General features: G+C 56.7%; 1 protein-coding gene across 1 annotated transcript; it reads right to left on the bottom strand.

Moving 5' to 3' along the window:
• Positions 1 to 151: 151 nt before the first annotated feature.
• Positions 152 to 26,326, bottom strand: MYBPC2 (myosin binding protein C2). Its single transcript, XM_030299284.1, has 28 exons — positions 26,236 to 26,326; positions 25,089 to 25,178; positions 24,504 to 24,590; positions 24,143 to 24,291; positions 23,634 to 23,751; positions 22,945 to 22,993; positions 22,720 to 22,779; positions 21,153 to 21,346; positions 20,750 to 20,882; positions 18,085 to 18,209; positions 17,889 to 17,994; positions 16,448 to 16,620; positions 13,852 to 14,017; positions 12,072 to 12,178; positions 11,722 to 11,751; positions 10,477 to 10,616; positions 9,490 to 9,649; positions 9,303 to 9,407; positions 8,664 to 8,852; positions 8,147 to 8,281; positions 6,453 to 6,620; positions 6,182 to 6,270; positions 5,887 to 6,082; positions 5,520 to 5,659; positions 4,425 to 4,584; positions 4,118 to 4,254; positions 1,639 to 1,825; positions 152 to 276 (listed from the first exon to the last, which is right to left on the bottom strand). Exons 1-28 carry the CDS (start codon positions 26,252 to 26,254, stop codon positions 266 to 268), a joined length of 3,423 nt encoding a protein of 1,140 aa, XP_030155144.1. The 5' UTR covers positions 26,255 to 26,326; the 3' UTR covers positions 152 to 265.
• Positions 26,327 to 27,508: the final 1,182 nt, after the last annotated feature.

Below are 27,508 nucleotides of genomic sequence, written 5' to 3'. Positions count from 1 at the left end.
CTGAAGAAGCCGTTCCAAGATGGCAGCCTCAGGGCTGCCTCATCGCGGCTGCCATTCCAACCTGGTGTCCCAGTCACCCACCCCCAGGCGACTCACCCCCTACAGGAAGAGGGAGGCAGGGCTACGGATTCAAGAAGGACAGACACGTGCAGGTTGTAGACAAGACTATTATCTTCTCAGTGGTAATTCCGGGAAGGGAAACGGCGTTCAGGGAGGTCCGTTAGGACTCAGCAGCCAATAATCTTGACAGGTGGAAGAGAGGGTCTCACTGTGGCACTGTGGGAAAACGAGAAAAGAGTGGGCAAGGAGGGCTGGGCTTCCCGAATGCGGGGCGCCCACCCCCAGGCCCCTTTGCCTGCTGGCCTGGCTTGGCCACCAGGGGGAGCATCAAACCAGTGTCACCGTGCCTGTGGTTCCTATAGCTCTGAACCCCAAACTGGAATGTTCTGATCAGGGATTTCTAAGCAGCTGCTGGTGACAAGTCGTCATGGAAATCGTAAAGCAGGGATATTGCCGAGCTGACTCAATAATTCATAAAGGGGACGGCAAAACATCAGAAACTGGGTCAGTCTGGAAAAGCAGTGTTTCAGAATGACAGCCAGGAAGGTCCTGCAGGGGTGGTGTCGCTGAGCCCTTGTTAAAGGTCTGCAGCCGCTCCTGTCTGCTGGGCTGTCATCAGGGCCAGGGGGAGTCACAGCTGGGGAGGGACCCTGGGAGCCTGTATTAACATCAGGCACAGCTGAGGGACTTGGGTAGCAGCCTCTCCAGGGAGCCTTGACTGGCAGATGTTTGATGGGCTGGAGCCCAAGGCAGAGGAGGCAAGGAAGAGCGTTCCAGCTAGAGGGAACAGCATGCGCAAAATCCCAGGAACAAGAGAAAGCACGGCCAGTCCGTCTAACTGCCAACAGCTTGGTGTGGCTGGAACGGTACTGAGGAAACTAGGGTTATGTGAGGCCAGAGAGGCGCATGGGGGAACAGCTACAGGACCATGGACACCAGGCTGAGGGGCTGAGGGGCCACTGAGGGGGGCCCCGAGCAAGGGGCGGGGCAGGCCAACCCTGGATAGAGCGCCCGCTAGGGCCCTGTGGGAACTGGGCTGGAGGGAGAGATGGGAGGCCGGGAGGCCAGGGAGGAGGCTGAGCAAGAATTCCAGAGGAAGGGGTGAATGGAGCTGGGGCTGTGGGGTGGGGAGGAGGGGCAGGAGGGACAGAGCTTGGAGAGGAGAGGCGTTTTTCTGGACACCCACAGCCCCCGGTCCTCTGCCAGTACCCGGGCCGTTTCTGACTCTCGCCCGCACAGCTCCCCACAGAGGCCCGGGCCGTCAGGGCCTTGGTGACAGTCTGCTAGCTCTTCCCCACCTCGTTCACTTCTCTGTCCTTCAGCAACTTTGGGAGGGAAACCCTCAGACGACTGCCCCGGCTGGGTCAGGTGCTCCCCGCCTCCACCCCTACAGTGCCCTGTGCTCCGTCCAGTCCGGCACGTTCACCCTGCATCGCTCTTGTGGGGCCTGAGTCCGGATCCCCAGTCACACGGCCAGTGGCCCGGGGCCGACTCGGCTGCGATCTCACACGGCTCAGCGCGGGGCCTCCGGGTGCCGCTTGGGAGCGTGAATGAGGGCCGGGCGGGCAGGGGGCTCACCTCGGACTTCCAGCTTGCACTCGGCCAGGGCCTCCCCCAGCTCGTTGACAGCCCTACAGGAGTAAGTCCCCGCGTCGAAGGGGGACGGGCGGCGGATGTTCAGCGTCAGGACTCCCTGGTGGTTGGTCATCAGGAACTTGGGGTCTTCGCGGATTTCCATCTTGTTCTTCATCCAGACCACCTTCGGCTGTGGAGCGGAGCGGGGGAAGAGGCCAGCTTAGAGAAGGTCCCAGGGTGATGGCAAAGTGGGCTTCGGATTTTGACTGGATGACCCGGAACTAGTCGTCTCTCCTCTCGGACCCTCAGTCTCCTCTTCTGCGGGAGGCAGAGCTCCCTCTTAGTCGCGGCCCACGGGACGCTACACAATGTGGCCCCATTACTCTTCTGCCCTTCCCTCCAGCCTCTCCCTGCCCCCTGCTCCATTCACTCTGGCCTCCTCGCGGTTCCTGACACAGACCAGACAGGCCACCGCAGGACCTTGGCACTGGCCGTTCCCTCTTCCAGTATTGTTCTTCCCTCCTCTTGCACCCAGTCAGCGCCTGCTAACTTTTCAGGTCTCAGCTCCCACGTCCCTTCCGGCCCCTAGGCCGCGGCAGGAACACCGGCTTTCCACTCGCAACTACCTGCACTTCTCCGCCACGCCTGCTGCCCTTTGTAGTTCTTTAGCCGTTTGCATGACTTTGGATTCGTGTCGGTCTCCCCCCAACACCCAGGAACTTCTTGTCCAATTCCCTAGCACACAGCCTCTGAAAATGTGCGTTGAAAGAATAAACAGACCGAATGGGTGAGCGATGTGAATAAGCAAACGGAGTGAATAAATGAACCGAGTAAATGAATGGATTGGTAGGTGAATAAATGAGCGGGATGAATGAATGAGTGGAGTTAGCGAATAAAGCGGGGCGATGGAGAAGGGGAACTCATGAGTCCATGACATGCCTGCGGGGGCTGAAGCGAAAGACTCGGAGTGAGACCAGAAGTCGGCAGACTTCATCTGTAAGGGGCCAGGCGGTCAGTACTTCAGGCTCTGCGGGCACCGTGGTCTCCGCGGCCACAGACAGCGCACAGCCGTGTCCCGATAACATTTTATTTAGAGAAACCGGTGACGAGCGGGTGTGGCCCGCAAGCCACCGTCAGCCAGCCCCCGGTCTAGGTGACTCCCTAGAGCTCAAGGTTGTGAGTGTCCACATCCCAACAGCAGTCGGGAAACTGGACAGGGCAGGGAGATGGCAGGGAGTCCAGAGGTCCAGACCTCCCCCTGACTCCCACCAAAGTTTTGTTTCTGTTTCCAAGGGAAGCCGGAGTGTGATGACCTGAGACTTGGGCTCTGATCAAAGGGGAGAGAGGCAGGAAGTGGGTTAAAAGGGAGCATATCCCCACACGCACCCCAATGTTTACAGCAGCGCTATCAACAACAGCCAAATTATCGGAATAGCCCAAATGTCCGTTGACGAATGGATAAAGATGTGGTTTATATACACAATGGAGTATTACTCGGTGATCAAAAAGAATGAAATCTGGCCATTTGCAACAACGTGGATGGAACCAGAATGTAACGCTAAGCGAAATAAGTCCGTCAGAGAAAGACAAATACCATGTGATTTCACTCATACGGGGAATTTAAGAAACAAAACAGATGAACACAGGGGAAGGGAAGGAAAAGTAAGATAAAAAGAGGGGGGCAAACCATAAGAGACTCTTAAAAACAGAGAACAGGTTGCTGGAGGCGAGGTGGGTGGGGGGATGGGCTAGATGGTGATGGGTTCGGTGGGGGGGCGTGTGTTGGGATGAGCACTGGCTGTTGTATGTAAGTGATGAATCACTAAGTTTTCCTGAAATCATTATTACGCTATATGTTAACTAACTTGGACTTAAATAAAATTAAAAAAAAAAAAAATACAGGGCGCCTGGGTGGCTCAGTCAGTTAAGCGTTCGATGCTTGATTTCAGATCAGGTCATGATCTCACAGTTTGTGAGTCTGAGCTCCACGCCGACGGCGCAGAGCCTGCTTGGGATTCTCTCCCTCCCCCTTGCTCTCTGCTCCTCCCCTGCTCTCTCTCAAAAAATAAAGAAAAGATTTTAAATAATAAAAAAGAAATAAACATTAAAAAAATAACAGCATAGGGGCGTCTGGGTGGCTCGGTCGGTTCAGCGTCCGACTTCGGCTCAGGTCATGATCTCCTGGTTCGTGGGTTCGAGCCCCGCGTCGGGCTCTGGGCTGACAGCTTGGAGCCTGGAGCCTGCTTTGGATTCTGTGTCTCCCTCTCTCTCTGCCCCTCCCCCATTTACGGTCTCTCTCTCTCTCTCAAAAATAAATGTTAAAAAATTTTTAAAAAAATGACATAAAAAAAGGTGAGCATATCCCATGCACAGAGGAGAGAGAAAGGAGCTGGTGTGCTTACATCTGGGTGAAAATTTCCCCCTAGGGTCTCTCTCTCTCTTTCACACACACACACACACACACACACACGCACGCACGCACCTTTGGGTGACCTCTGACCGCACAGTTGAGAGCCGCAGAGTAACCAGCCACGACCACGCGGTCTGGTAGAGGCGTCAGGAACTTGGGAGGTGTTCGGAAGTCATGCTCCTTGTACTCAAACGGTCTGAAGGTGAGACCTGGGGAAAGGGAGGTGAACCTGTAAGGTGACCAATCTAGACTGTCCCCCCGCCCCCCACCACCGACTGCCTCTCTACTGTCACCGGGTCTGGCGGTGGGGGAGGAGGAGTCAAGGTAGAAGCCCAGCCGAGAGAGGAGACCGGACCCCACGGAAGGGGGGCGGCGGTACCCGTCTTGAGGATCCGGGCCGTGTTCTTGGAGACGCCGGGCGAGTCACTGAGCCCACAGATATTCTCGCTATAGACGCGGAAGTAATACTCGTTGCCCACGATGAGGTCAGACACGGTACAGGAGGTGTGCCGGTTGCGCTCGTAGACGGTGAACCACTCCTGGTGGGAGGCAGGGAGGGACCGGGAGTCGGAGGCAGGGACACAGGGACACAAGAAGGGCCGGAGGTGAGGACAGCGCATTTAAGGGTGCATCCCACTGAGATAACCGGCCATTCCCAGCAGCGCTGTTCACAAGGACCCAAAGGGGGCAACGGCCCAGCGGTCCATCGGCGGATGGATGGACACGGAAAATGTGGTAGATCCAAACCACGGAATGTCACTCGGCCACAAGAAGGAGCGAAGCGCAGACACACGCGCTACGATTGCGTGTGAACCTGGAAAACGTTGCGCCGAGTCAAAAAAGCCGGACCCCGAAGGCTACATGTCGTACAGTCCCGTCTGTAGGAAATGCCCAGAATTGACAAGTCCATTAAAACAGGAAGCAGATTAGTGGTGGCCCGGGGCTGGGTGACAGGGTTTGGGGATGCCTGCTTAATGCGTGCTAGGTTTCCTCGGGGAACTCTTGGAACTAGATGTGGCGGTTACACAACAGTGGGAATGTGGCTTTGAAATGGTTCACGCTGGGGCACCTGAGCGGCTCGGTGGACTAAGCCTTGGACTTCCGCTCAGGTCACGATCTCAGGGCTCATGGGTTGGAGCCCTGGGTCGGGCGCTGTGCGAACAGCTCAGAGCCTGGAGCCTGCTCTGCGTCTCTCTCTGCCCCTCCTCGGCTCGCTCTCTCTCTCTCTCTCTCTCTCTCTCTCTCTCAAAAATGAATGAACATGAAAAAAAGAAAAAAGGAAAGAAAGGAAACAACAACCTGTCCTGGTATTTCAGCCAGAAGGCTCCCCGCCTCCACCCCCCACCCCCCACCCCACGCCAGCCCATTCTCTCAATCTCTCTGAGCCTCGGTTTCCCCAGCATCCGCCTTGTCGATCGCGCCAGGCTGCCTCCCCCGCTTGCCCACCGCACCCCGGGCCCCTCTGCTCTCTCACCATGGTTTTCTTGTCGGCCTTCTGCACGAAATAGCCCGTGATCTCACTGTTCCCATTGTCTCTGGGCGGCTGCCACTCTACCAGCGCGTTGGTGCCCCACACCTCCTTCACCATCACGTTCTCCGGGGGCCCTGCCTTTTCTGCAAGGGGGGGTGGTTGTTAGACGGCAGCCCAGACGCCCCTGAAAAGTCCAGCCCCTCACCTCTTCTCCCCGTCTCTCCCCACCTCTGCCGCCTCACCTGGTCCCCGGATTCTGGCAGGCCTTTCCCCGCTACCACGGCCCCGCCTTTTCGCCCCCTCCCCACCTCGCACCCTCTTCCCTGCTCCGGGGCCACAGCGCCTCCCCCTGCCCCAGCCGGCGGCGCACCCACGACCCGGATGTGGATGGTGGCCGTGTCCTTCATGTTCTCGATGTGCACGCTCAGCTCGTACTCCCCCGAGTCCGAGCGCGCCGCCTGGCGCACGAAGAACACGGTGTCGAAGTCGCTGGTGTGCACGTGCACGCGGGAGGTGTCCACGGGCGCCCCGCCCTTGGTCCACACCACCTGCGGCCGCGGCTTTCCCTGGGGGAGGGGGGGAGCGCGGAGAGGTCGGCCTGGGTCTCGCACTGGCCCCTCCCCCCCCCCCCCCCGGCCTGCCCCCCCCCCCCCCGCTCGGCGCACCTGGAAGGGGATGACGAGGTTGAGCTGCTCCCCCACTTTGCGGATGTAAGTCTGGCGGAGATGGCGGGGCAGCCGGATCTTGGGTGGCTCTGGGGGCACGGGCACAGCAACGGGGGCTCAGTGCTAGGCCGGGGGACACTCGAGGGAGGGACAGGGAGACGGCATCGATGACGTTCTCAGGGGAGGCCCTGACGGTGACGGTGACGTGGCAAGGGCCGGCCAGACGACACCAACTTGGTCTTTACAGGAGGGCGGGGTCAGAGTCACTCACCTGCAATCTCCCGGATGGTGACTGGCTGAAACAGGGTGGCCGGCTGGCTGCGCCCCGCGATGTTGACCGTCACCACCCGGAACAGGATTTTCGCTCCTGTGGGGAGATTCTTGACCGTGAAGCCGCAGCGCTCCACGGGCTCCGTGTTAGCGGGGACCCAGTCCTCGGCTGCAAAAGAGAAGCAATGCTGGGGAAACTTCCTAGAAGCCCTGCCGGTCGTCCCTTCCCGTGCCTTGGGACCACGCAGTGAACAGCAGCATCTGACACTGATGAAGCACTTATTATGACCAGGTACGAAGGGTGGTCATAGGTGTTAGTTAGCTCGTTAATTTCTGCCTCTGTCCTATGTTATCCCCACTTTAGAGATGGGAGAAATCAAGGCTCAGAGGAGTAGGGGATGGGGGGGGGCGGTTAGGGACAGCTCCTTGGATTTCCTCCCCCTTTAGATTCCATCTTGGGTCTATGGCCAATTGGGTGAGCCAACGTGGGTCAGACCGACAATCACCAGGGTGAATGAACTCTAACAAGAGTGGGTCCAGAAACATCAGGGTGGCACTGAGACGGATCTGAGAGGGGTGGGCAAGGGCGGGAGTGGGGTAAGGAGCGCTTTAAAGACAAAGAGGGAAGAAGCTGACAAGAGTCCAACCATCCATCATTTACATGCATTACCGGATGCAGTCATCACTGTACCCTGTCTAGGAGGGAACTGTCTTCGCCCATTTTTAGATGAAGAGACTGAGGCTCAGAGACTTGCCCACGCTCACACAGTTAGAAAGTGTAGGGGCGGGATTGGAACCCACGTCTGTTTGACTTTAAGGCCTGGGCTACGATGTCGAGATGATCGTGCCTGTCTTCCCAGTGAGATGACCACGTTGGAGGTATCCCCATAGCCGTGGCACTGGGCTGGCATGGCGTCGGTGATCGATACGTGTTTGTTCAGGGGAGAATGGAGAGTTGGGTGTGTGGAAAGATGGATGGACGGATGGATGGATGGATGGATGGATGGGGACGGATGGACGGATGCACAGAAAGATGGAGACAGTAGATGGTTAGATGGTCACACAGGGAAATGGATGGATGGAAAGAAGGAAAGGAAGGAGGAAGGGAGGGAGGGAAGAGAAAAGAAAGATGGTGAAGAGATAAATATATGGGTGAAAAACATGTTACAGGATGGACAGTTGGATGATCTAAAAGGTTTTCAGATGGATAGAGAGACGGGTGGATGGATGACTGGCTGGGCAAATGGATGGAAAGAAGGAAAGAAAGAAGGGAGGGAGGGAGACATAACGAGAGGGAGGGAGGGAGGGTAGGAGGGAGGAAGGAAGGACAGACGGACGGATGGATGGGTGGATGGATGGATGAATGAGAAGAAGGAATCCAGGTAGTAGTAAGTACAGGGAGGACAGACAGATGGACAAAGAGCTATTGCAGATGGAAGATGGGTACAGGGGAAGGAGGAAGGAGGATGGGAGGGAGAGAGGGAGGGAGAGAGGACGAGCTGGTCAACAGGGGCCTGGCTTGAGCCATCCCATGCAGGGATTCCTGGAAGTACAGTACAGACGCAGGACCAGGGCCTCCCACCCCACCGGAGAGTCTCCCTGCACTGCCCCATTTGCAGTCCCCCGGACCGGACACCCACCAGGGCTCTGCGGGAGCTGCCGTGCCCCGCCCCCAGGCCTGATGGGGCCACTCACAGCCCTCCAGGCAGTACTCCACCAGGTACCCATCGATGCCGCCGGCCCCAATCCTATCTGGGGGCCTCCACTTGAGGGTGGTGGTGGTGTCTGTCACGTCTTCCACCGTCAGGTGCTGGGGCTCGCTCGTGGGCGCTGTGAGCATCCAAGGAAAGGGGAGGTGGAGGTCAACGAGGGGTCAGTGGTCACAGGGAGAGGTAGGGACTAGAGCTGGAGTCACCGATCAGGAAAGGGGTCAATGTGGTGGGCCAGAGATCAGTGAGCCAGTAAAACGAGGTATCAAGGGACAATGCAGTGTCCAGGAGTAGGGATAAGTGTTAGTCTGGGAGGTCGGAGGTCAGTGAGGTATTCGGGCAAGAGCAGAGTCTAGCACAGACTAATGTGCTGGGTCGGTAGGAGGTCAGGAGGGTGGTGGGGCTGGACGATCAAAGGCAAGGGGTAGGGCCAGAGGTGAGTGACAGGCAGGGCAGGGGTTGGGGGTGGACGGGCGCTTGGTGAGGGTGCAGGGGAGCGTCACCAATGGGCATGAAGGGCTTGGTGTTCATGCTGGGCTGGGAAACCCCAATGGCGTTGACGGCAAAGACCCGCATCTCGTAGAGAATGCCCTCGATCATCTTGGTGGACTCGTAGGTCGTCTCGGTAAAGACCTCAAAGTTCAGCTTCATCCAGCGCTGAGAGCCCTTCTTCTTCCGCTCCAGGAGGTACCCTGGACGACCCCCAAGCAGAGAGGAGTGGGTGCTCAGGGGGAGGCTATGGGGTTGCTGGTCAGTGGGAGCAGTGAGAGTCATGTCGGAAGGTCACATGAACCAGGGAGGTCTGGGACCATGAATCTTGGGTTGATACCAGGGTCCCAGAGCAGTCCAAAGTCACCAGTCATGGGACTGGGGGTCAGGAAGGGTCACCAGTCATGAATCAGGAGTCAGGGGTTGCAGAAAACCCCAGGCTGTTGGCCAAAGTGAAGCTCCCCAGGTTGGTGGGGAGCAAAGAATGATAGGAAAGAAACCAAAAGAATTGTAAGCCGTGAAAGACGGAAAACAGGTCTCAGAAGGAGATCACTGAGGATGCTAAGAACTCTCATGGGCCAAGGGACCGTCGGGGGGGTGGAGGGGGTAGGAGAGGTCAGAGGTCATGGAGACTCTGGCACAACGGCACTCACCAGTGATTGGCTGCCCCCCGTCATACTTGGGTGGCTCCCAGACAAGGATGGCCCAATCCTCGCCAACTGAGGTGACACGCACAGCCTCTGGGGGGTCCGGGACATCTAAGGGAGGCAGAATGGTCAGGGGGAGCCTCAGGGCCTCAGGGAACCCTCCCCCCCACCCCAGCTCACTCCCTCTGCTCACCCACAACCCGCAAGAAGATGGAGGCCACATCCTCGCCCACGGGGTTGGTGACCTTGATGGTGTAGCGGCCCTCGTCCGCCCGATCGGCACTCTCGATCACGAAGCTGCTGGAGTCTGCCTGAGTCTCGATGTGGATCCTGCCCTCGGGGGCCGTGAACACCTGGACACAGCCGCGAGATGGCCTTGCTCCCCCTCTTCTGGGAAGCGATCTTGGAAGCCCCTAGCTGAAAGTGATGGCCCTACCCCCTCCTCCAGAATTCTCAGAGTTTCTAGTACCTCCCTTTATCTCAGCCCTGGTCACCCTGGACTGTGACTGTTGGGGCACGTGTCTGCCCCCCTCCAAGAGCGAAGCTCCTGGAAGGCAGGGTCTGCACGTGACTCACGGCTGCATCCCCAGTTCTATGCACAGAGCCCCGCACAGGGGAAACCCCAGGGGGTGTTCGCTGACTGAAGGACTGAACGAAGGTGGGGCCGAGTCGACGCATTTTACGGAACAGGACGCTCAAGCCCAGAGGAGACAAGAGAAACCGAACTGTCTCAGGGCCTGGAACGTACAAGATAAAAATATTTGTTGGACAGATGGGTGGCTAACTGGACTGACTGATGGAGAAACGGAGAAATGGATTCATTACTGGATGAGTCGATGGCCGGGATGGATTAAGTAATCAATTAGTTTATGAATGGAAAGATGGGTGGGTGGTTAAGTTGATGGATGGCTGGGTTGGTTGGCTGACTGACTGATTGATTAATGGATTAATGGATGGATGGATTGACGGAGGGAGGGAGCACCCACCACGTGGCAGGCACTGTCCACGTGATGGACAAATATAATCTTCAGTCTTCAGAACAACCCTCTGAAGAAGGGTCATCATTCTCATTTTACAAACAATGAAACTGTAGCTCAGAGAGGGAAAGTGACTTGCCTAAAGTTGCCCAGCAGCGCTGAGAGGGAGAAGAAGTCAGGGCATGGGGGAAGCCCCACCATACCTCATCCTCCTTCAGCCAGGTGGCGACAGGACGAGGCTCCCCAGTGATGGACACGTCGAGCCTCAGCTTGTTTCCGGCCACAACCACAATCGAATTCTCTGAGGTCTTTCCCGAGCAGTCCAGGTGGATCTTTGGTGGCTCTAGTGGCAGAGAAGAGATATTGGGGAACCTAGCAATGGGTAGTGGGGTCATCTCGATCCCCGCCAAGGCAAGCTGCGCTCCCTAACAGCTGGTTCCAACAGCCAGAGAAACCCGGGAATCCAGGCCCCCAGCGCCCTCCTCCCTCAGACCCAGGAGTCCGGGGCCCCAGCGCCCTCCTCCCTCAGACCCAGGAGTCCGGGACCCCAGTGCCCCCCTCCCTCAGACTCAAGAGTGGTGGCCCCCAGCGCCCTCCTCCCTCAGACCCAGGAGTCCGGGGCCCCAGCGCCCCCCTCCCTCAGACCCAGGAGTCCGGGGCCCCAGCGCCCCCCTCCCCCAGACCCAGGAGTCCGGGGCCCCAGCGCCCCCCTCCCCCAGACCCAGGAGTCCGGGACCCCAGCGCCCCCCTCCCCCAGACCCAGGAGTCCGGGGCCCCAGCGCCCCCCTCCCCCAGACCCAGGAGTCCGGGACCCCAGCGCCCCCCTCCCTCAGACCCAAGAGTGGTGGCCCCCAGCCCCTCCTCCCTCAGACCCAGGAGTCCGGGCCCCCAGCCCCCTCCTCCCTCAGACCCAGGAGTCCGGGCCCCCAGCGCCCTCCTCCCTCAGACCCAGGAGTCTGGGACCCCAGCGCCCTCCTCCCTCAGACCCAGGAATCCGGGGCCCCAGCGCCCTCCTCCCTCAGACCCAGGAGTCCGGGACCCCAGCGCCCCCCTCCCTCAGACCCAAGAGTGGTGGCCCCCAGCCCCTCCTCCCTCAGACCCAGGAGTCCAGGCCCCCAGCCCCCTCCTCCCTCAGACCCAGGAGTCCGGGGCCCCAGCCCCCTCCTCCCTCAGACCCAGGAGTCCGGGACCCCAGCCCCCTCCTCCCTCAGACCCAGGAGTCCGGGGCCCCAGCGCCCTCCTCCCCCAGACCCAGGAGTCCGGGGCCCCAGCGCCCTCCTCCCCCAGACCCAGGAGTCCGGGGCCCCAGCGCCCTCCTCCCCCAGACCCAGGAGTCCGGGACCACAGCGCCCTCCTCCCCCAGACCCAGGAGTCCGGGGCCCCCAGCGCCCTCCTCCCTCAGACCCAGGAGGGGTCCCCAGCTTGCCACAGCAGCCCCAGGTCCTTACCTTGCTTGGGTACATACTCCACCTTGATTTCTGGAGGACACAGAAGATGGCACATTTAGCTCTACATCCAGTGGGCCCCTTTTCCCACCCCAGAGGCTGAGGGGAAGGTCTGGCATCACCCAGGGACCCGGGGGTGTGGGGACGGGTTCAGGCCCATGACTGAGATGGACACATCCGTGCTCTCTCCCTCCATCGTCCCATCTGACTCCACCCGTGAGGTCAGCAGATGCCCGCTGTCACCCCTCATGTACATTAGGGGAACCTAATCCTGAAGGAGGGCATCCGGGCCCTGGGGTCCAGGAAGGTGGGTGCTGTGCCTTCTCCCCAGGGAAAATAGAGGGGATCCTCACCCAGGAAGTTGAGCTTGGCCGAGAGGGACAGGGCATAGCCATCGGGCACGAATGTGTAGTCCCCCTCATCCTCAGGGCGGACGTCATCGATCACCAGCTTGTGGACTCTAAGAGGTTTGGGTGGGGGACAAGGCAGGGGAGGGTCACCCTGGGGGCCACCGTGGAGAAACACCCTCTTTTTTATATAGGTTTATTTACTTACTTAAGTAATCCCTACACCCAACGTGGGACTCAAACTCCCAACCCCGAGATCAAGAGTTACACGCTCTTCCAACCGAGCCAGCCAGGCTCCCCAAGAAACAGTCTCTTCAACGCAGTCTACGTGGCTATGCCCACCGTTTTTATCCTGGGTTTTGGAATGCTATCATCTGGGTTCAAATCTCAGTTTTGCCAATTATTAACCGTGTGACCTTGGGCAAGTTGCCTAAGCTCCCTGTGCCGGTTTTCTTCATCTGTGAAACAGATGTAATGATAACAATCCACACCGAGATTGTTGAAAGCATTTAAAAATCTCCCTGGCACATAATAAATGCCCTGTAAGCGCTGGGATTCCTTCTCATAATTATTGACGCCCCCCAGGGGCGCCTGGGTAGCTCAGTCGGTTAAGTGTCCGACTCCAGCTCAGGTCATGATCTCGCGGTTCGTGAGTTTGAGCCCCGCGTCAGGCCCTGTGCTGACAGCTCGGAGCCTGGAGCCCGCTTTGGATCCTATGTCTCCCCGTCCCTCTGCCCCTCCCCTGCTTGCGCTCTGTCTCTCTCAAAAATAAATAAACATAGGGGCGCCTGGGTGGCGCAGTCGGTTAAGCGTCCGACTTCAGCCAGGTCACGATCTCGCGGTCCGTGAGTTCGAGCCCCGCGTCGGGCTCTGGGCTGATGGCTCAGAGCCTGGAGCCTGTTTCTGATTCTGTGTCTCCCTCTCTCTCTGCCCCTCCCCCGTTCATGCTCTGTCTCTCTCTGTCGCAAAAATAAATAAACGTTGAAAAAAAAAAATTAAAAAAAAAAAATAAACATAAAAAAAACTTTTTAATGAATTATTGACACGGCAGCAGACCGGGGTCCCTGCACAGAACCCGGCGAAAGCCTACGTCCTGCCAAGAGCTGTTGTCGGGAAAGGCGACGCACAACTGCGTTTGGGAGCAACTGTGTTTGGGCCCTTCTACTGGCATCAAGGGGGCGCTCTGCATCCTGCGAATGTTAGCACATGTTACCTCAGGTATCCCTGCGCCGCCTGTTGAATTCCAGCCCCTGGTTTCTCTAGCGAGATGTCTCCCCCACCTTCGTAGTCACCCGTTTGCAAATACGGCCACAGGCTTTCCCCTCCCTGTGTGCACGCCCCTTGAGATGAGGCCTTGCGGCCTGTGGCTTCCTTTGCCTGAGAGAATATGGCAGAGGTGACCCTGGGAAAGTTCCCAGTGCAAGCCACGGAGGCCTTATTTGCTTCTGCCGTCTCTGGGGATGCCTGCTTCTGCCACATGAATACGCCAGGACTAGCCTACTAGGGGATGAGATGTCACGTGGACCAGGGCAGAGGCAGCCCAGGTGTCCTGGCTGAGGTCCCGATGGAGCCCAGGAAGATCGGCCCAACATTCAGCTGACCACAGAGGCATGAGAAAGGCCATCCTACATCAGCCAGCCCCGAACCAACCTGTGGACTCATGATTAAATACATCTTTCTCTCTTAAACCACTAAGTATGGGGATGGTTGTTATGCAGCGATAGCTAACTGATGCATATGCCCCACCCTGCCCCACCCCCAGCCACCCCCACAGTCTGCTCCGCACCTCCCCACGTGGGAGATGGTGATCCTCTTGCTGGGTCGCACCTCGATCCCATTCTTGTACCACTTGCCTGTCACCTTCTCATCAGACACCTCGCACTTAAACACGGCCTGTTCTGAGGCCTTCACCGTCAGATCTGCGATGTCCTGTAGGACCTCCAGCTGTTTCTCTGGACAGGGAGAGAAGGACACGGGGCTATCAAGACTCCAGTCAGCCGACAAATATTTGCAAGCACCCACTGTGTGCCAAGCACTGTTCCAGGCACTGGGGATACAGCTGTGAACAACCCAGAAACATCCAGGGGCCTTGTGGAGCTCACGTTCTAGTGGGGAGACAGTCGGCAAACAGGGAAACACGTAAATGCACAAGAGGGAGTTCTGAGGCCTGAGGAAAGGCAGGTAAGAGTCCATAGAAAAATGCAGAAGAGTCCCCCAGGGGGAGGGAGAAGCATGTACCAAGGCCCTGTTGGGCAGAACAGGCTTGTTGGTGTGGGAAATGGCAAACAGGCCAGTGTGCAATGAGCAGGGCAGACGTGGCAGGAGATGAGACGGGCAGGGGCAGACGGGGCCAGATCATAGACCTTGGGGACCCCAGAAATGATTCTGTTAAATCAAGCAAGTCAAGCCACTAGGGAGTGTTGGGAAGATGGCGGGGATCTGACTTACAGGTTTTAAAATTTTTTATTTAAAAATTAGTTTATGTTTGTTTGTTTGTTTGTTTATTTATTTATTTATTTATTTATTATTTTTTGACAAACAGAGAGAGAGAGCAAGCCAGGGAGGGGCAGAGAGAGAGAGACAGAGACAGAGACAGAGACAGAGAATCCCAAGCAGACTCCACACTGTCAGTGCAGAGCCAGATGCAGGGCTCAAACCTATGAACCGTGAGATCATGACCTGAGCCCAAACCAAGAATCGGATGACACTTCACTGACTAAGCCACCCAGGTGCCCCGAATTTTTATTTTTTCAATAAAATGCTGCAGGGCGCCTGGGCAGCTCAGTCAGTTAAGTGCCTGATTTGGGCTCCGGTCATGATCTCACGGTTCGTGAGTTCGAGCCCTCCATCGGGCTCTCCATTGTCAGCACAGAGCCTGTTTTGGATCCTCTGTCCCCCCCCTCTCTGCCCCTCCTCCATGCACAGACTCTAGCTATCTCTCTCTCAAACAAACAAACAAATAAATAAATAAATAAATAAAATGATGCATTCACATGGTGTAAAAATAAAGGAAATAGATTTAGGTACAGTAGGGGAAATCTCCCACTTACCCATCTCCAATCAGCCCTTCTCCAAAGGCACCACCCATTTAGTCTATGGCTATAAAAGCAAATACATATATACATTTTCTTTCTCTCCTCCCTCCCTCCGTTCCCTCCTCCCCTCCAGGCAAATAGTAACACATTTGCTTTTTCACCAAATAACACAGTAGCTTGGAAATCCTTCCTTATCAGTTAATTTTACACTGTCCCTTTTTATGGCTACGTGTGGACATACCATAATTTATTTGGCCCATAAATAACTTGGTTTGGGGGAGGGGTGCCTGGGGGGCTCAGTCTGTTGAGCGTTTGACTCTCGATTTGGGCTCAGGTCATGATCTCACGGTTTGTGAGTTCAAGCCCCACTGTCAGTGCAGAGCCTGCTTGGGATTCTCTCTCTCCCTCTCTGCCCCTCCCCCACTCGTGCTATCTCTTATGCACGCCGTCTCAAAATAAATAAACTTAAAAATAAATAACTTGGGTTTTTTTTTTTTAATACTTAAGTTATGATAGACTCCTAAGCGTTTTGCAAAAACAGTGCACATTCCTGTTTCCCTTCACCCAGCCTCCCCCGGTAGAGATGGTGACACCTTATATAACAGGAAACTGACCCGGGCCCTAGATGACAGGGTGAATTCAGCTTTCACTATTAGGCTTGGATTTTACAAGGATCCCTCTGGCTGGTGTGAGTGTCAGTGGGGAGGAGGGCAGCTGTGGAAACAGAGCACCCAGTGGCTACTGCAATAGTCCAGGCATGAGGGGTGGAGAAGACCTGGGCCAGGTGAGGGCAATAGGGAAAAGGGGTCAGATCTCGGATATCCTTTGAGGGTGGAACTGCCAGGACTCGCTGAATTACGTGCGAGGTGGGAGGCCCAGAGAGGAGTCAAGGACAACTGCAAGATTTGGGGCCTGAACAATTTTTTTTTTTTAATTTTTTTTTTTTTAACGTTTATTTATTTTTGAGACAGAGACAGAGCATGAGCGGGGGAGGGGCAGAGAGAGAGGGAGACACAGAATCGGAAACAGGCTCCAGGCTCCGAGCCGTCAGCCCAGAGCCCGACGCGGGGCTCGAACTCACGGACCGCGAGATCGTGACCTGGCTGAAGTCGGACGCTTAACCGACTGCGCCACCCAGGCGCCCCCTGAACAATTTTTTTTTTAAGTTTATTTATTTATTTAAGTAATCTCTATGCCCAACATGGGGCTTGAACTCATGACCCTGAGGTCAAGAATCCCACTCTGGCCCTTCCAACTGAGCCCGCCAGGCGCCCCGGGGCCTGAGCGACTTTGAGCTGTGAGGAGAAGCAGGAGCAGGGGGCCCCGCCCCACCTGGAGGCCCCGTACCTTCCACAATGAGCTCAGCCTCACACTGGCCGCCATTGGTCATGGCCTGGTAGCGACCCCCATCCTCCAGGGCCACTTCCGAGTAGATGAGAATGTGACGCTTCCCATCCTTCTTGAAGCGGTATCGAGCCTTGAAGGAGTCCTCCCGTGTCAATTCCACGCCGTCTTTCATCCTAGGCAGGGGGGACGTGTAGGGGAGAAGTGAGGCACCCGCATAGCCCTGGGTTGGATATCAGAGGGGGAGCCAAGGGCCGGACAGACAGTCCTGAGCAGAGGTCAGGGGGGGAAGGGAGGGGCCAGGAGCGGGGAGAGATTAAGGGTGGCAGAAACATCTTGAATAGATGGGTCACAGGTGGAATGACGGGTCACAGGAAGTCACAGGCCACAGGGAGATGCCGTAAGTTCCCGGTGGGAGGTCAAGGGACACAAGAAGGTCACTGGGAGATATCAGAGCAAGGAGGATGACATCACAGAAAGACGTCAAATGGTGTGGCCTCTGTAAATGGTACTTCCCTGCCTGGGAAACTTCTCCCCTCCTACTTCTCTTCTACCTACTCATCATTCAAATCTCAGCTCCCCCGTCACCTTTTCTAGGAAGGCTTCCCTGACCTCTGGAGTCCCTCCTTCCTATTAAAAAGTGGTTACAGCATCAGTTTGTGCTCCTTGGAAACACCTGTCAAAATAGAACTTTTATATTTATTCATGTGATGACTTGGCTAATGCATGTCTCTGCCTCCCGCACATGCACCCTGGAAGTTTACCAGATTCTAAAGTCCATGAGAGCAAGTACCATGCTGATATATTTTCTCCCCATTATATCTCCAATATACAGAAGAGTGCCATCATATAACAGGTGCTCAATAAATATTTGTTGGATGGGTGAATGGATGAGGAGATGGGAGAGTGGATGGATGGATGGATGGATGGATGGATGGTTGGATGGATGAACCAATGGGATAGATGTGTCAAGGGTGGACGGATGGATGAACCAATGAGATAGATGGGTCAAGGGTGGACGGATGGATGAATCAATGGGATAGATGGGTCATGGATGGATGGATGGATGGATGGATGGATGGATGGATGTACCAATGGGATAGATGGGTCAAGGGTAGGTGGATGGATGGATGGATGGATGGATGGATGGATGGATGGATGGATGGGTGATGGATACAGGAGTGGACGGACCAAAGGATGGATGATTGGTTGAATGGATGAATAAATGAATCTGAAATAGCACGGATCAGGAAAAGGACCTGGAAGAAGATGAGATGGGTAGAGGTCAGAAGTTCTAGAAAGAGGTCAGGATTTACAGGGAAAGGCTGAGGTCTCCTGGTGACTGTTAAAGCTCCAGAATCCCCAAGAGGGGTCATAAACATCAGAGCTGAGGCAAAGAAGCAGTGGGCACCTGTATGGAGCTCAAGGATCAAGAGTCACTTACCACATGACCTGGGCGCCATCTTCTGACACCTCCACTGACATTTCCACCCGGTCGCCCACAAACACCTGCTGGTCCTCGAGTGGTGTGACAATCAGGACTGGAGGCTCTGTGAGGCACGGGGGAACAGGAGGTCAGTAGTTTCGGGACGCCCTTCAGAGCCCCACTCCCTAAGCTCAGGCCCAGATCTCAGCCTTGCCTTTGACGAAGAGCTCAGTGAAACACTTCTCATCTTTGACAGCGACCTCATAAGCAGCATCGTCTGCCAACGTGCACTTGTTGATGGTGAGAATTCGCTTCTTACCAACGTTCTCAAACACGTACCTGGTGCAAAAATCTTACGTCAGCCTAGAGCCTGGAGGAGATCCCCGCCCCAGGGTAGATCTACCCAGGCCAGATCTCAGGGCAAGTTCTCGGGGCAAGTTCGTCACTCCCTCTCAGAGCCAAATTGTGTGCGAGAAGGACAGATGACCAGTTTCTAGTGTGTATGTGTTTATTTAGTTAGTTTTGAGAGAGAGAGTGCGAGTGAGTGAGGGCAGAGAGAATCCCATGAGGGGCAGAGAGAGAGAGAGACAGACAGACAGACAGAAAGAAAAGTGGGGCTCACCCAAAGCAGGGCACGAGCTCACCTGAAACAGGGCTTGAGCTCACCCATTGTGGGACTCGAACTCATGAACCATGAGATCATGACCTGAGCTGAAGTCAGATGCTTAGCTGACTGAACCACAGAGGCGCCCCAATTTCTAGTATTTAAATAACCACAGTGGAAATCCTAACTGGGCACTCTCCACCCCCCCCCCCACCATATCCATCCTCCCCTTCCATTTAGCAGTGACACACAGCTACCCGCCTAGAGAACTACATTTCCCAGCCTCCTTTGCAGCTGAGACGGGGCCCCACTGAGCTTGGGCCAATGGAATGCGAGTGGGTACGATGTGCAAACCTGCTAGGTCATCTCCACCTCTGAGTTGCTTGCTCTGGACTTCTCTCCTTCCCCTTTCCTGTCTGCCAGACACAGATGTACCCATAACCCAGCTTCAATCACGCAGAGGAGGACAATGCCACAAGAAATGGTGTGGCCAAACATGTGGAACCTGAGTCCCTAGAAAATCTCTGAGAGCGAACCCACCAGCCTCGATCAGCTAGAAGTACATTCCTCTCTCATTTACAGTGATGTATCTTAGGGCCTTACAGCAACTGAAGCTGGACCTTAACTAACTTCACTTTGTGTCTTGTTGATGGGAATCTTAGAAAACACAGCCGGGATGCCTGGCTGGCTCAGTCAGAGGAACTTGTAACTCTTGATCTTGGCGGGGGCGCGGGGGTTCATGAGTCTGAACCCCATGTTGGGTATAGAGCTTACTCAAATAATAACTTTAAAAAAACAGCCAAGGAAAAACTAAAAATAGGACCCACCCAAGAGATAACTGTTGCCCACACGGCAGCCTCTGTCTTTCCAATCTCTTAACTATACGTACGTGTATCAACATTTTGGGAAGCAGAAATGGGACCATGCTTCTTCCCATACGCTAATCTTGATCAGGCTCCTGTGTTAGTATATATTTTAGAATCTCTTTTCGGCGACTTCACAGCACTCTAGTAAGGAATTGTACATTTTGGTTTTCCATTTCTCGCTACAGTCACAAATGCTGTAGTGAACACCCTTGTGATCAACTATGCATAACCATAATTCACTTAGGATCAATACCTTGAATTGTGCAATCTGGATTTTTTTTTTTTTTTAAGTAATCTTGGGACACCTGTGGCTCAGTCGGTTAAGCCTCCGAATCTTGATTGTTGGCTCAGGTCATGATCTCACGGTTTGTGAGATCGAGCCCCACGTTGGGCTCTGCGCTGACAACATTGAGCCTGCTTGGAATTCTCCCTCCCTCTCTCTGCCCCTTCCCTGTGCTTGCTTGCTCTCGCTCTCTCTCTCCCTCTCCCTCTCAAAATAAATAAATAAACGCTTTATTTAAAAATAAAGTAACCTCTGCACCCAATGTGGGGCTTGAACTCACAACCCCAAGATCGAGAGTCAAGCGCCTCACTGACTGAGCCAGCCAGGCACCCTTAGAATTGCACAATCTGAAAGGTTTTTAATACATTGCCCTTTCAGAGATTCAGCAAGTGCCATTCCCATTAGCAGCATCTGTGTACCCATTTCCCCGTGTCATCTCCAGCACTGGGTTTTATCATTTTGTAAAGTCTTTGCCCGTTTGGACAGCAGAAAGACTGTTATTTATTTGCATTACTTCCTTTATTGTTGTTGCTGTCATTTGCAAAGTTGAATGTGTAATCCATGGCATGTTAGCCATTTGGGTTTCTTCGCAACCAAACTTCTGTTTTTATTACCTTTGTCAAATTTTTTTTTAGAGATTTTTTTTAATCTTTTTTTTTAAGGTTTATTTATTTTTGAGACAGAGAGAGACAGAGCATGAGCAGAGGAGGTGTAGAGAGAGAGGGAGACCCAGAATCCGAAGCAGGCTCCAGCCTCCGAGCTGTCGGCACAGAGCCTGAGGCGGGGCTCGAACTCACGAGCTGTGAGATCACGACCTGAGCCGAAGTCGGACGTTTAACCGACTGAGCCACCCAGGCGCCCCAAGAGATTTTTTTTTTTAAGTAATCTCTACACCCAACGTGGGGCTCGAACTCACAACTCCAAGATCAAGAGTCATGTGCTGGGCCGACTGAGCCTGCCAGGCGCCCCTCCTTTGTCAATTTTTCTATTGAGGTATTTGCTCTTTTCATATGGATGAGGGGGCGCCCTTTCTGGGTTAAGAGTGGCCAGGCTTATTTGTGGGCGCTCTCTGGGACTCAGCTCTTCCCGTGCCCACCCCTGCAAGGGTCTGTCCCCCAACACATACTTGCTACTTGGTTTGATCTCCTGGCCGTTCTTGAACCACTTAAGGGGAAGGTCTGGGTCACTGATCTCCACCACCAACTTGATCTTGTTGCCCTTGTCCACTTGGTACGCTGGGTCCAGCTTCTTCGTGAAGGCTGGAGATTGAGGGATGCAGGGGGCATGGGGCTCAGAGGTTCTCACTGCCCTGGTTGTCCCCAGAGATACCAGGCCTCCCTCCCCAGACCACAGGCTCTCCAAGGTCAAGGTCAGGAAGCCTCCCATGAACTTAGAGGTGCCTGAGAACAGAGCTCTATTACTCCTTAGATTGGGACCTTCAAGAGAGAGGTCCAGAGCCCAAATATCCAATACCCATGATGCTGGGGTCCCTACAGTTAGGGCCCCTCTCTCCTCAGAGCAGTGCTGACCTGCACTCTTCTTGACCTCGACCTTGGCCTTCTTGAGCCGCTTCAGCATGCCCCGGAGGTCCGTGATGCCATACTGGAAGGCGATCTTCTCGTACTCACTCTTCTTTGCCCCTTTCAGGAGCTCCCAAATCTCAGGTGGGATGCCTAGGTCATCATCATCTTTCTTCTTTTTCTTCTCCTCCTCAACCACCTCCCTGAGGGTGGGGAGAGCAGGCAGGGCCCCCAGGTGGGGGAGGAGGTGAGGCGCTCCCTCCACCTTCTCCACCCACTCGCTGTGCCCCCCCCCCCCTCTCTGGGCCTGGTGTCCCTTATCCTCTCCCACCTGGCCCATCGACTCAGACTCCTCCCTGGCCTCCTGGCCTCCATCCTGCCTCTTCCCCTCCAGCCTGTTCCCCATATGACCCCAGGAGGATATTCCTAATTTCCACATCAGATGCCACACTTTTTTTGTTCACAATTATTCCATGGGTCCCCACTGCCCTCAGGAGGAAGTCCTAGCAGCTCAGCCTGGCGATCACGACCCCACCCACCATGCCCTCACCACCCCCACAACCACCCAACCACGCTACTTGCCTTTTCCTGAACCTTCTGGGCCCCCTCCTGCCCCCTAGCCTTTGCACAGAATGTTTCCCTGCCCGGATGACCCCTCCCTACTTTCTCTTCCTGATGGACTCCTCTTCAGACTACTGCCAAAGTTTCCCTCCTCTGTGAGGCACTCCTGGCCTTCCCAGGCAATGAGATGCCCTCACTCTGGGTTCTCACAAGGCCCCTATGGAACCCTCTCTCTGATCACACTAAACAGTCTTGGTCTGTGTCCACGTCTGTTGGACCAGACCCATCTGCCCATATCAATCAGTGACTCAACGTGAGGGACCCAGTCAAACTTCTCTCTGTCCCCTGATCTCAGCCCAGGTAGACAGGAGGCCTCAGAAGATGTTTGCTGAGTGAGAAAGTGAGGAGATCTCTGGAAAGAAGGAAGGAAGGGAAGGGAACAAAGAGAGGAGAGATGAGCGGGGGAACTGGGCGGGGGAAGGACGAACGGATGGGCTAATGAACAGGTGGCTGGCAGGCTAATGGCAGATGGGTGGAGGGACATGTGGGAAGACGGTGGGTAGACGAGTGGCTGCGTGAGTAGATGAATGGGCAGATGGGCAGGTAAGGGGATGGATGGATTAGTCAATGGATACGAAGGTAGCTGGTGGGATGGATGGATGAGATTGGTGAATGGGTGGCTGGACCAGTGGATGGATGGGTGTTTGGCGAGGTGAACAGGGGAATGCGTAGGTGAACTGCAGCTTAAGTGAACAGGAAAATGGACGTGAGGACGATGGATTAAAGGGCGGGTAGGTAGGTGAATCGGTGGGCAGACTGTTGAGTGGGTGTAGGCGAATGGTGGATAGGTGCGTAGGCGGATGGACGGATGGCTGGGTGGCTGGGGGATGGGCAGATGGACGAGGTGGCAGAGGGGGGCACAGGGAGTCCAGAGATGGCAGTGGAACCTCACCCACCATCCTTCTCCTTCGTGAGTCCCCATCTCCCCTCTCTATGCCACGTGGGGTGGGCTCACCTCTTCTTCAACAGGCCGCTGAAATCCAGCTCACCCGCATTTTCCGACTTCCCTTCACCCCTGTGGCATTGAGAGCATGCGTGAACCCCACTGAGGTCCCGTGCCCTCAGGCCCACCCTGGGCCCCCACTCCTTGCCTTCCCCGATCCTCCCTTCCCCCGCAGCTTCCCCTCCCAAGGGAGACCCCCCCTCTCCCCACCTCTTCCCAGGCTCCAGGATCACTTACGAACGCTTGAAGCTTTCTAGACCTTGCCCAAAGGTATCCTGACGGGGCACTGGGGGGAGGAGATCGGGGAGTAGAAGGTGAGTTGGATGCAAGGCCTGGTCTAAGACCAAGAGCGCCCCTCCGGCCTGCACAACCTCCTCCCAGGCCCCCTTTCTTGGATCAGCGCACTCTCTCACTTGGGCCTGGACACCTCGTTCCCTAGCTGCCACGCACCACACACTCAGCAGCCTGTACCCCCACACGCCCAGGCCAGCACGCTCTTCTCCCCAGACCTCATTCCCTGCATCCTCCATATCTAAGCCCCACACACCCTGGGCTGTAGACCCCAGAGCGCGTACACCCTCAGGGGCCCACACATATGCCCCCAAATCTGGGGGCTAAGCTTGTACACCCTCACCTTCAACCTCACTTTCCAAGCCCGTATCGCTACCTTCTCAAGCCTGTGCACTGTGACCCTAGAACCCACTCAAGTCACCTTCTAAGCGTTCGCACGGGGACCCAAAACCTGAACCCTCTCACCCCCAAGCCCACACACCTCCTCGTGTCTCCCCAGTGCTGAAGGCCCTGACCCCTGCATCTGCTTCCTCCTCCCCTGAATCGTACCCCCACATCTGCATGCTCTCCTACACCAGGCCGAAACCCCCACCCCGGCCCGACCCTTTGCCCCCCCCCCACCCCCACCAGCGCACCCTCCACGTCGATGTTGAAGGCACAGCTGTCGCAGACATCCTTGGCTTTGACCTCAAGGCGGTAATTCCCGCGGTCCCCCAGTACCACCTTCCCAATGTGCAGCTCCACGGTGTATACCTGGGGGCCGGGGCCAGAGGTGTGGGTGCATGTGACTCCCCAGCAGCCTCCCCACCCCCCGCAAGAGCCCACCTCACTACTCCGTCTCCGGGGCCTCACCCTGGCCCCACAGGAGGGACCAGCTGTCCCTTCCCATGCCTGGACAAGCTTGGTCCCTAGGGGACCCACACCCCTGGCCCCTGAGACCTTCCTGAAATGCACACACTGTGCCCAAGCGCACCTGCCCTAACCCACACATCGTCTCCTCCTGCCCCGCACATCGCCATCCCTCAAAGTCCCATTTGCCACCTACGGGGGCTCCAGGCCTCAGGCCACACGCCTTCTGAGAATCGGGGGCCGCACAACCTCCACCCCTCGCCCACGTGCCCTCACGCCCCCACGGGGTCCTCACATTGCTGGCAGAGTCGTGGGACTCCTTGAAAGAGAATCGGGCCCCGCTCTTGCTGCCCAGTTCCAGCCACTTTCCCTTGAACCACTTGATGGCTGGTTTCCCTGGGAGCTCCTTCCCGTTCACCTTGGCCACGATCACTGTGTCTTTTCCTGGGGGGGGGGGGGGGTGGCCAGACGGAAACCATGAGACTCCACAGAGAGGACTGTGAAGTTGGGAGCCCCAGCCCCTCCTCCCTCAGGCCCGGGAGTCCAGGCCCCCAGGCCCTACTCCCTCAGCCCCGTAGGTCTAGGCCCACCGCCCCATCCTCCCTCAGACCCCGGGAGCCCTGGTCCCCAGCCCCTCCTTCCTCAGACCCTCTCACCATTCTCCACCGACACAGAGTCCGGCTTCTTCAGGAAAAGGCCAGTGGGCTCCTCAGCAGTGGGAGACTGGTCCTCAGGTGGGGCTTCTGCTCAGGAGACAGGATTAGGGGGTCTGAGGCAGGCTGAGGAAGGGGCGGCAGGGCACTTAAGGGGCAGGGCTCAGAGTCTGAGGGACCCTCTGCTCAGATGCCAAAGACCACGGGGCAAAGTGGCTTTTCCTGACGTGGGAAAGACCACGTGTCCCCCTTTGGGCCTCAGTTTCCCCATCTGTGAATTGCAGCGTGGTAGACTGGATCGTTTGAATGGGGCTTGGGGTAGGAGAGGTGTGAAGACGGACCGTGGGGTCCAGGGCTGGACAAGACTCGGTGGAATCGGCCAGTTGCTGGGGGCTCGAGGGCCAGGCTGAGGGGGCTGGGCTCTGACCTGGGGGCACTGGGGAGCCACGGAGGGCTGTGAGCAGGGGAGGGTGGGTTACCTCTGGGGGTAGGGCTAAAGGAGAGAGGGCAGGGTGGGCGCTGAGGGGCAAGGGGAGCCTGGGGGATGAAGAGCCACGTTCTGCTGACCCCACAGGAGCATCGTCTCACCTTTGGGGGGCTGTGCAGGCGCCTCCTTAGGGGCCGCTTCCTTCGGAGCTGGTTTGGCCTCATCTTTGCCTTTGGGGGCCTTTTTGGCCGCTGTGAGGTAAAAGATGTTCACAGTTGAGCAAGAGCTCGGTGCCCTCTTCTTCCAGAACCCAGGAGTCCGGGCCCCCAGGCCCCTCCTCCCTCAGACCCAGAAGTCCAGCCCTTCCAGGTGTAAATTGAGAGTCTCAACGATCAGGTTTCCCCTTGCCCCAGGCAGGCCATGTCCCATCCACCCGGGCCACCAGGCCCTGACCTTTCGGGCCCTGGGGGTATAATTAGCTCTTCCCCTGGGCTGGAAACTGGACACCTGTGCTGACCACAGCATCTTCCGCCCGCCCCTGCCTGCTGGCTCCTGGCTAGCTGCAGTGAAGGGCTGGACCCCCACTCCACAGCCAGGTGGGCCTGGTGCCAGCGGTCTGGGCACCCCAGGAGGAGGGTCCCCTCTGGGGGTTTGCGTCTCTTCGGTTCACTTCTTCATACAGAGAAAGCCTCATTTCCGTGTAAACAAATGCCCCCAGTGTCATTCAAAGAAGGGCCCCCAACTGCATGTAGGGCCTCTGGCCCCTGTGTGGAGAAAGCCCCCTAACTCCTTCATGGCGAAGCCCCGATTCCTATAGAAAGGAGGTCCCCTCCTTGTCTTGTCCCCTTGTACAGACCAGAGCTCTCCTCATCACGCAGACAGGAACCCCTAATCTCTACACATACAAGGACTTCTTTCCCCTGCAGAGAAAGGACTCAGTCCTCACTCAGAGAAGCGGCCCGGGTCCCCATGGAGAGGAACCCATCCCCAAATGTAGAGGACCCCCGTCACCATGCAAAGACTCCCCAAGTCTACATACACAGCACTCCCATCCCTATGGAGAAAAAGCACTCAAATTCAGAGAATCTCCATCTGTACCCAGAGATCCGCCCCCCAAATCCCCACAGAGAAAGGAACACCCTCACTGCACAGGGAAAGGCACCCCCACCCACACAAGGAAGGGAACCCCTCCCACACGGAGAAGATAATCCCATTCTCCCAAAGCTACAAAGAGAGGAACCCTTAGTCCCCATTCAGAAAAGAGGACCTCATCTCCACATGGGGGGGGGGGGCAGTTCTGAAAGCCACCTGGTTTCGCCTCAGGCATGTCGGCAGACCTCTTCTCGCTCCTCTGACCACAGCTTTGTCCCTCAGGGCCCTAAGGAGGACAGGTGGGCCCCCAGGGGGAGCCCTTTAAGGAGTCCAGAGACTCCCAGGAGCCTCCGGGAGGCATCAGACTCCCCTCCCCACCCTCCCCTGCTGCCCCACATTCCTTCTGCGTGTTCTAAAGGGTGAGAAATGACATCTGGACCTGGAGGGATGGCTGAATGCCAGGAACCGGAACCGGGGCAGTGGAGGGGCCTGAGGTTCAGACACCTGGGTCCCCGGATGAGGGTGCTGGAGGCGAGGACTCCCAAGTCTGACGGAGGAGGGCCCGGGGGCCTGGACTTCTGTGTCTGGGGCTCAGATTCTTGGCTCCAGAAAAATGGAGGAGGATGAGGCCCTGCCCTCCTGAGTCCTAGGAGGCGGGAGAGGAAGGGGCTGGGGTCTAAAATGGGTGAGGGCTTGGAGCCAGAACTCCGCCATGGGGGCAAAGGGGTAGATAAGAAGGTCTAGAAAGCCATTCTTAGTATCTGCAAGTCAGGCGTTTTCGGGAAACCGGAGCTGGGAGGGAGGGTCCGGTTTCCCAGCGTAGGCAGGACGGCTGCGGGGGGTGGGGGGAGGTCTCCGTGCCCGCAGGGAGGGCACTGAGGCTTGGGGACTCTGGAGTCCCGCCTCTGGGCGAGAGCACATCCGAAGGCCTGGGGCCGCGGCCACCTGGGACCCCGGACTGTCCGCTGCCCCTCCTGGGACCGCGCCCGGCCGGCTGCGGTTCCCGGAGCGGGCGCGGCGGGCACCGGACGCGGGGGAGGGGGCGAGTGCCCCCAGCGGGATGGGTGGGGAGACCGGGAAGGCCCTGGAGGGCTGCCCGGACGTTGGCGCCCTTCCCGGCAGGGGGACCTGTGGCTTTCAGAATGGGGGTGGTGTGGCTGGACGCCGGATGGGGGGAGGTGAAGGAGGCAAGGAGGAGAGGATTGGGGGAGGCGAGGGTCTTTGAGGGGCAGGAGGTGTTATGGAGAGGAAGGAGAGGTGTGAGAGGGAGAAGGGTGTGGGGACTGGAGTTAAGACGGAGGACGGGAGGGGAAGTAACTCTGGGTGAGAGAGCCGGTTCGAGGGAAGACGAGTCGCTCCCGATTTTCTTCCTGTCCATCTCTCCCCTCCCCCCTTTTCCAAAAGTCCCGGCATGCCGGAAACTGCCCCGCCTCCAGGGAGCGCCAAGCCAACCGGAGACAGCCGCCATGTGACGTCACGCGTTCCCAGG

The sequence above is a fragment of the Lynx canadensis genome, chromosome E2 (assembly GCF_007474595.2).
Source record: "Lynx canadensis isolate LIC74 chromosome E2, mLynCan4.pri.v2, whole genome shotgun sequence".
NCBI classification, from domain to species: Eukaryota; Metazoa; Chordata; class Mammalia; order Carnivora; family Felidae; genus Lynx; species Lynx canadensis.
This window is presented reverse-complemented; position numbering and strand designations above follow the sequence as displayed.